Source organism: Hesperophylax consimilis, unplaced genomic scaffold (genome assembly GCF_061612785.1).
Source record: "Hesperophylax consimilis isolate HC1 unplaced genomic scaffold, BYU_Hcon_1.0 scaffold_61, whole genome shotgun sequence".
Classification (NCBI taxonomy): Eukaryota; Metazoa; Arthropoda; class Insecta; order Trichoptera; family Limnephilidae; genus Hesperophylax; species Hesperophylax consimilis.
This window is the reverse complement of record NW_028301291.1, coordinates 225145-234825: the sequence shown is the minus strand read 5'-3', so window position 1 is coordinate 234825 and position 9681 is coordinate 225145. Positions and strand designations below refer to the sequence as shown.

The 9681-nt window shown below is 32.1% G+C and overlaps 1 protein-coding gene across 1 annotated transcript; it reads right to left on the bottom strand.

The window, feature by feature from the left end:
* Positions 1 to 5357: 5357 nt before the first annotated feature.
* Positions 5358 to 7398, bottom strand: LOC149408803 (MORN repeat-containing protein 4 homolog). The gene is made up of 3 exons (XM_089650425.1): positions 7205 to 7398; positions 5934 to 6043; positions 5358 to 5512 (listed from the first exon to the last, which is right to left on the bottom strand). Exons 1-3 carry the CDS (start codon positions 7396 to 7398, stop codon positions 5358 to 5360), a joined length of 459 nt encoding a protein of 152 aa, XP_089506551.1.
* Between the last annotated feature and the right edge of the window lie 2283 nt (positions 7399 to 9681).

Here is a 9681-nt window from a genome sequence, read left to right as displayed (position 1 = left end):
CAAATTCTTTTTATTTCATTTCCTAAATCTGTGTATTTTCTTAATTTTTCGCTAACAGATTTTTGAATATTACAGGAATTTGGTATAGCGACATCAATGATATAAGTTATTTTTTTAATTTTGTCATGTAAAACTATATCGGGTCTTTTATGACTTTATTTATTATACTGTTATACTTGGTGGAATTATATATTATTAAAATAGAAAATAAAACATTTTTTAACTTATTTCCACTTGTTTATTTTACCACTACCGGTTTCATCCTATTATGGACATCTTCAGGCTGGCAATTGAAATTCTTTTGTTACAGAATTTATACAAAATTAGGTACACAATGTCAAGGTAGGTACATATGATTGGGTTATTAAATTACAATGGTTCTTTAAGGTTAATATGTCATAAATAAGAAATAATATTTCTTCATATGAAGCTGTTACTTTGTGATGTGACATTATAATTTAAAATTAAACAGTAACTTTGTAAACACAAAGTTACTGTTTAATTTTAAGAAATAATAATATAACAATGGTCACTATAGCAGAATAATCGATAATTTAGTAAATAAAATAATGAATTTTCCTGCATACCATGCAGGACAATCCGGAAGAGAAGAATCAAACTGTACAAAAGAACACCTCCTTAGTTGAGCAAATCAAAAAGTGGGGGGGGGGGATTATGATCTATTGAACATAATTTTGCATTTACCAGAAAACAAAAATTATTTCTATCAAGATAGAGATGTCAAAACTCTTAACGTTTGTAACAAAGGATCAGAAGATTACATAATTAAATTACACAACTGTTATTTAAGGTAAATAAGTCATGAATATCAAAATGTTCAATAATCATCAATACATACATCGCAAATTACTTAGAATAAAATGTTACCTCAGAGTCTAAGGTAACATTATTAAAATTAATTACAATGGATATATTAATGGTGACTGAGCACCATGTTCCAACTGTTTATTCATGACATATTTACGATCAATTTTCTTCGTTAGGCGATTAATTTCTAGTAATTCTAATCTGTCTAATTTCTGTCCCTTTTCACAAACGTGAAGAACCTTGACATCTCTATCCTTGTCAAAAGTATGTTGGTTCTCTAGCAAATGCAAGGCTACGTTCGATAAATCTCCCTTTCGATTTACCCAACATGCGAAATGCTCCTTTATACGGGTCGATACTGCTCTTCCTGTCTGTCCCACGTAACATGCAGGGCAATTCGAGCAATTCACTTGGTAAATTCCAGAGTTCTCCAATTTATCTCTCTTATCCTTATTGTTTATTAATATCTTACCCAAAGAATTCACGCTACAAAAAGATGTCTTACACTTCTTGTCACTGTCTATCAATTTCGAAACTTTATTTGATACTTTCCCAAGGTATGGTATTTTACACCATTGTTTTGTTTCAATTTCATTTTCTGGTGTAAGGCCATATGTAATTGAAGTTATAGTGAGTTTTTTATTTTTCTTTTTTATTAAATTATCTATTATTCCGCTATCGTAACCATTATTCACCGCAATAGCTTTGATAACATTCAATTCATTATTGTAATCTATATCATTCAATGGTACATGTAACAGTCTATGGATTAGACAATGGAATATCGACATTTTGTGTGAGATGTGATGTCTCGAAGAGCTGTGGATGATATTATCACTATATGTAGGCTTCCTGTATATTGAAAATTCCAACTTGTTATTAACAATCCTAATTCCTACATCTAAAAAGTTGATTCTATCTCCTCCTATCTCCATAGTGAATTGAATCGACCTATTGATTTGATTTATCTCCTTGATGAAGATATCCAGCTGCCTCTGTGTACCAGTCCATACGATCAAAATGTCATCCACGTATCTCCGATAGAAAACAACATTCTTAAAGGACACTAACCTCTCAATGGTCTCTTCTAAGTGGTCCATCATGATCTCTGCTAAAATTGGAGAGATTGGGCTACCCATTGCCAACCCTTTCGATTGTAAATAGAATTTATTATCAAATCTAAAAAAGTTTTGTTTTATGCACACATTTATTATTTGATTAATTTCTCTCTTTTTTATAATATTTATGTTGGATTTCTCCATGTAGTTATTGATTATTATTTTTAATTCATCTGTAGGTACACTTGTGAATAGACTAACAACGTCAAATGACACTAGAGAGGCGTTGTTTGGTATATTTATATCTTTTATCAGGTGTATTAGTTGTAAACAATTTTTAATACCATATTTTGGTTTGAAATTTAAAGTATTTTTAATGATTCTATTGGCGTATTTTGCTAGTTTGTAGGCTGGTGCTGAGTTATAAGCTACGACGGGTCTCACTGGTATATCTAATTTGTGAACTTTAGGTTGTCCATACAATCGTGGACATTGGGGGTTCATGACAGTGAGGTAGGATTTTTGGAATTTATCTTTAACAAGTGTTTTGCATGTACTAAGAATTGAATTTATTTCTGCGGTAAATTTTGGGGTTGGATCTTTATTCAATAAAATTACATCACTAGAGTTTAGTACATTTTGCACTTTTTCAATATAAATATTTTTTGGTAGAATTACTGTGCTATTCCCTTTATCAGCTTTTGAGATAATTAAATTATTGTCTTTAATTTTATTTTTAATTGATTTTATTGTATGAGCTTCATTTGAAAACTTATTATTAATTATAGCATTTTTTATTATTTTTGAAAGTGACCATTGTTATATTATTATTTCTTATTTATGACATATTAACCTTAAAGAACCATTGTAATTTAATAACCCAATCATATGTACCTACCTTGACATTGTGTACCTAATTTTGTATAAATTCTGTAACAAAAGAATTTCAATTGCCAGCCTGAAGATGTCCATAATAGGATGAAACCGGTACTGGTAAAATAAACAAGTGGAAATAAGTTAAAAAATGTTTTATTTTCTATTTTAATATATCGGGTCTATTATGACTAATCGCTCGGTCTGTTAGTATAGTTTTATCATAATATATTTTATAAAATTCGTTTTCTATCTACCATCTTTTGAGACTCTTCGTACGAATAAAATTACTTTCCCTGTCTCATATCCAGATCATTATAGTTTGGTAAATATTGAAATAGTTTGCTAAATCATTACAATCCGCATAGCTTCTTAACGGGAATTGCATGGAAATTAGGCCTAGAAGGAGGCGATTACTCTTACGATGAACTTGTAGTAAAATTAATTATTTCTTCTTCAGAAAAAACTTAGGACGGACTTTGATCTCATCTGCATTTTGTAAATTATTAACAGTATGATTGACTCATATCCATCAAAACCTTCACTTGACATTCTCTTTAATTATTATAAGTGTTTTGGTGCCCTATGCTGTATTGTAACATTTCTCCTTGCAATTAACTTCCCGTAAGTTAGTAAATACATAAATAAGTCATACAGCAGTCAATTCAAATCTCCCGGTAAAATGCGGACTTCAAGCTACGACTTTCTAACCAATCAGCGATCTACACCATGTATGAGCGAACCTTGTTTAATATTCTTTCGAACCTTGAGCTTACACCGTGGACCTAAAATGCCCTCAGATAAGTTTGCAAGTCGGTAAATTATAATTAACGTTAAGTAAATATAAGTACTAACCGGCTACAACCAGAAAATCCAAAATGGAAAAATCGATCAAATTTTTGGTCATCACGGCACACGCAGCAAGATATAATGGCGTGTCTCCTCTCGATGTCGTGGTATTTATATCCGCACCTAAAAATATTTAAGTGATAAACATTGCCTGCATCTAAGCACAACATTTACGTACCTATTAGAACTTATTGTGAAACTCTGCAAAATATTTTCACAAGGGAAATATTTTTAAATACCAGATAAGAAATTTTTATTCCTTTACCTTTTTTAAGCATTAACAGCACTATTTCTTTGCACCCGGAGGCGCATGCTTTCTGAAAAATAACATGTCAGTAAACAAATAAAACAAAATAATAATCAATTAGTCCTAGGATGTGGCAAATGAGTAACACAACATATCTAAATATTATTAAATTTTGTAAAATAAATATTATTTTTTTACCAGGAATGGCGTGCTGCCTCCGATTTTAAAATTAATTGTCTCTGGACATGTTCCAATGTGGTATAAACAGTGTTCTTTTTGATCATGGTTGTGGAAAGATAGCTGAAAACAATAGTAGTAACAAAAAATTAAAACGATAACATGTATAAATAAATCGATAAACTTGTTACAAAACGATTTACTTACACCAATGGTTCTGATCATTTTTGATGCATTCTTTCTCAATATTTCAGTTTTTTTATTTTTATTTTTATTAAATTCTATAACCTTTTGAATAATTTTGAAAAGTGCTGCAATTATAAGTAATGAAATAAGAATATTCAAAAACATATTTCTTTAGGCCGGAATTTGCTGTGGAATAAAACATTAATTATTAATGTTTCTTTTTTGTCACTTTATTGAAATATTTAAAGAAAGATTATGTTTGCCAAACAATCTACCTGTGTATATGTTTATAAATTGTTTATAAAATGCTGTGTATATGTTTATAAAAGCACACACGAAGATGTGAAAAATAAAAAATAAAGCTAACTCGAAAATAAATAAATATGTAAACTGTCAGAAATATTGAAAAAACATTCTCGCTTTAGGTACATTCGATTCCAGAGAAATGTTTTGAAAATACTTCTAAATAAAATACTGACATTCAAAACAAGTACTGTTTCTGATTTTAGTATAACAATCACATATTATGCAACTGAAAATATTCTGCTTGTTTTTGCGTTTATTATGGGCCGGTATGTCAGTTGCTCTGGCTAGCTAAGATTCATATTGCCCGTCGAGGTGCTCTCCCGTAGAAGTCATTAGCCTAGTTATACTATTACCAAGTAAGTATAGTAAATAATATAGAGGCAAAAAAAATAGTGCTCGTAGATTACATTCCTGAAAAACACAACAAAAATTAATCCAACAACCCTCCCACGTGAATGCTACAGCTATACGCCCTTGACAATTGCAAAAAATACCTTTGTTCCGGGCCATCAGGTCTATAATATTCGCCATTTTTTTCTGTATTATGGGCCGGTACGTCGGATTCTCTTTATCCTCGTTAGCGAGATATTTACGTCCGTCAAGTTGCTATGTGGTAGGAGCCCTGGCAAGGTAAGCCTGGTGATACTATTACGAAATTTTAATGTAACAGACCATGGTATAAGTTCGTTAACAATACAATAGTTAATTAATATTTTTGTTTTGTATCTTAAATTGGGTATACTTTTTGTGAACAGACGAACAATTTATAACTACCTTATATAAGTTAGGAATGATTTACGAATCCCAGATATAAATAATACGATGTTTGTTTGTTAAATAGGTTGGCATTGCGCTCTGGCCATGTATGCTACTTTCTGTGCACGCTGAATTATTTCTGCACATCGTTTCTTTCTCATGAGTCGACAGTCTTGGAAGAAACCTTCGTTTCTAGGGAATCCATTGCTTCCGTCACTGAATGTGACTATGCCTGCAATCCAAAAGATTTAATGTGTTAATTTAGACCTTAACAATCATTTTTATAACAATAATTTGATACCTGGCTTTGCCGGAGTTTTAAAACCTACTTTTTCATAATACTTTCTTACTGCACAGTGAAAAAATATTGAATAATAATATAAAATATAATGTCTCATCTTATTTTTTATTTAAACGGTTATTTCTCAGCTACACAGCTTATATTGGGATTGAATGATCTTGCGGGCTGAAAGTTCCTAATGAACCTTAGAAATTATCACAGCAAAAACACTATGCAAATTTCAGACAGATAGATTATAATATCCTTTATAGATAAGTAAATTATTATCAATTTGGACATCAATGTCAGATTTAAATGTGGATTAATTTTCAAGGATTAACTATCAGATTTAAAATAAGAAAGACAATATTACCAAGACCCCAAATCCTCCCTCCTCTGAATTCCCCTTCGTACTTCATTCCATCTGCTCTCCAAAACACCCCGTGGCCGTGGAACCACCCCTGCATGAACTCGCCTTCAAATCTAATCAAACAAACACAACATGATTACAATCAGCTGGTGGTTGGGCCAATTATTAATAGTGTCACATTTCCCCTCAAACTCTATTGTCACTGACTGTTTGCCTTTATTTGGAACAACAATACGTGACCGCACCAGGACTAAATAAAGTCCTTGAGTCGTTTTCCAACATAAAGTCTTCCAAGAAAGTCTAGAATTTTAATAAAATGGCATTAAAATTTTACGTTACTGTGGCAACACTGAGTAACACCGATTTGGAAAAAATTTTAGAACATTCAGTGTGAGGTTATGCTTGACTCCAGAATTTGATAATTGACATTTACAGGAAAATTATCATAATTTTTTTTTTTTTGCTAATGCTGTGTGTTTCTTCCACTCAATTTAATTAATTTATATTGAACTTCGGAATGCCGAGCTCCTGTCAACTAATCCATATGGATACGCCAGCGCTCAAGGGATACAATTTTTTTATCCAATGGGTACTTTTGGCGCTTGAGAAGTTAAACATCTTAAAATTGCTTCATTGATAAATTCATTATGTACCTACATCAAAAAAAAACTTCCATGCAATGGCCATTCTACACGCTAATATAAAACAATGAGGTAGTTAGAATATGATGTAGGATTATTTCCTTTTAGAAAGTGGCACTAATTTCTAAACCCCGTTTTACGTTGATGTGAAAAATATTCACTTGGACCGTAGTTCTTTTTTAAAGTTACAAGTGCTGTTGGCTGTTCAACACACTTCGTTAGTATGACAGAAGTAAAAGTTCCCATAGCCGTTCCGTACAACGAGCACATAAACCAAAAAAAAGTGTGGGACGCGGACTAGCATCACCAGATCCAACTTCGGGTAGGTGGATTTATTAACCTAAACTTCCCATCTCGATAACACGAAATTTATTTACAGTCAACTCCTTTAAACTACCACTGGCAGGTTCCTGCTTTTTGACATACCTTAATACTAAGGTTTAAGAATCATAATATGAAACAGAAACATTGACATAACGAAAATATGCACACACAGTAAAACAATCTGATAACAAAAGCAGTTGTGATCTGTTAACAAGTCATCAATAACGAATAATTATTGTATGAAAAACAAATGTGAAATCTACGCAAGTTTAAGGGCAGTTTATTAGTACGAGAAACTTTAAAACTTACTTGGCACCATCGGGGAATGTCATAACACCCAAGCCGGAAGACAGTCCATTAGTAAAGGCTCCGTCGTACCTAGTACCGTCTGGCAACACCAGGTGTCCCATCCCGTGCTTCTGTCCTCGGGAGTTCCATTCCCCGATATAGCGAGTCGTATCCTCGTATTTATAGGCCCCTGTCTTTGCCACTCCTGGATCCATCACTGCCAAACAGATTTATATACATAAACACGTCACTATTCAACTATCTCAACCGTTTGGAGCCAGTGAGACTACGGCATATGCAATTGGCGTATTTTGTGAGGTGGAAGGTAGTGGGGAAGGGAAGGTGATGGGGAAGAAGAAGGTTGGGAAGTACCTACCTGGCTATTCAGACCTGGTCACCAAACAAAGCTATTTGAAGCAACATTTTAATTCTGAACGGTGGTTTTACATATTTTAAATATAGTAAAAATATATTATTTTTAATTGATAAATTGTAAAATGAAAAAAAGTAATCAAAGAAAATTTACTTGCGACCTCCGAATTCGTAGCCGAGGATTGTAACCACTCGGCCACGGAAGCCGTTAGATAAATGTAAGTATGAAGTGAACGTCTTCACTAATCAGAAGTTTACACTAACAATCAATTGAAGATTATTAGTTAATATGAGCTACTACCTAGTACCGTCTGATTTTTATCTTTTTAATAAAGTAAATTAATGTAACAACACACACCACAATAAATTTATGAAAAAATCTTCAGAATGTATTTTATTTCACCATCTGAATGCTTATAACTATTCAATTTTAAATATTTGCAAAGAAAGTTAATGAAAATTTTCCATACCTTCAACCATTTTGGATGTTTGTAGGTTAGCTGCACAAATGACAGTGGATATTCATCGATACAAACATTGAAGTGTTTTTCTAAGGTTTCCCAGCGGACAGCCTTGTAATCGAATTAAGTACACAGACTTAGCCCATGTAAACTTCATCACCCTACTTTAAATAATGCTACTAATTGGAAACATTCATATAACTATCTAGAATATTGCTTTTTATGTGGATATCATTAGTTATGTATTAGACAAGGATGGGTTGTTTCACAGAATTTGAAAAATTCATCAAATTTATAAGTTTCCTATTTACGTTCTGTTTTTATCGAAGTCAATTTTGTCAATGTTTAATTAATTATTTATCACATAAAATATTAACTGAATCGGAATTGTATAACTCACTATAATTATGAATAATATTAAAATCTTCAATCTGTAAAATTCACTCGCCATAACAGAGGCATCCATCACATGGCGGTTGAAATAATATTCAAAATGTATCATCCAATGCAAATTTTCTTTGAAATAAAAATAAATAAAAAACGGCGTAACAACCGCCCCATGACTTGTATTTTAACATTGAAATTTGATGAATTTTCCAATTCTGTGAAACAATTCGTTTTTAGTGTTATCTATGGGTTGTCTCGCAAATTTTTTTAAATAATCAACATCTAATAATTTCCAATGGTATTTACCTCTCAATCCCTGCATTATAGACAGCTTTTGGTTCTTCGTACGCAAAGATTTTTACAAGACTGTTACGCAACCTACCAATATATGCTACTCTTTAAAGCTGGTTTCTTTACACGGCACTGCCTGAATTATACTGAACTTGATCATTCTTTAAGTGCAGTCATGGAATTAATACAATGTCAAGGGACTCTAGCGACGAAGACAATAATATTGTTCGTCTTCATACATATTTACAAGCATAAAAAACGATATAAAGATGATTTAAGGTTCATCCAAACAACGAAATAAATGTTAATTGGAGGACATTTGTCGCCACCAAGGAACTACATGAGAATGATGTCAAATTGACTTTTCTTTCGAACCTCAATCCACAACATGTATTCTGGTAAATTATAGTTATATAAACATGGATATTTTCCTACCTCCAGAATGAATTTAACATTCAAATCGTGTTCGAACATCATCTCTGACAAACGAGTAGTAGATGCGAATGCAAGACGTGTAGTGTGCTACCAGTACTATCAGCAGCGTGCAAGTGACGTCAAACCAATAGTCAATGCGTAACATTGTGTGCGAACACTAGCAAAATAGTATGAAGGACACTCACGAGCAGCATGTATGCTACACGACAAACTCGAGTCGCTTGTAAGTATCTCCTTGTATGAATGGCCTTATTGTTACCAATGCCATCTATAAGTAACCTCTTAAACTACTATCTAAGATATCACACCTAGTATTTTATATTTAAGAATATTCTCAGAGGAGCAAATTCCCTTCAATAAAGCTCACCCAGGTTGTACCTGGATATAATTATGGTAAAAAAATTTAAAATAAAAACACAACAGGTTAATAAAATTAATAAAAATACTAGATAGAGATTGAGAAGTAAAAAAATATATAATTTATGTTTAGTTTTTTACACAATACATAATGCCTTTTCATATATTTTTTTAATTAAGATGCAAGTAGCCTAT

Bases quoted from the DNA above. Each gene is read 5' to 3' on its own strand.
- LOC149408803 (XM_089650425.1), bottom strand. From the start codon at position 7,398: ATGGATCCAGGAGTGGCAAAGACAGGGGCCTATAAATACGAGGATACG. The intron at 6,044-7,204 runs GTAAGTTTTAAA...TTGTTTGATTAG, and splicing joins ACATTCCCCGATGGTGCCAA to ATTTGAAGGCGAGTTCATGC. The intron at 5,513-5,933 runs GTAATATTGTCT...TTTGGATTGCAG, and splicing joins AGGGAGGATTTGGGGTCTTG to GCATAGTCACATTCAGTGAC.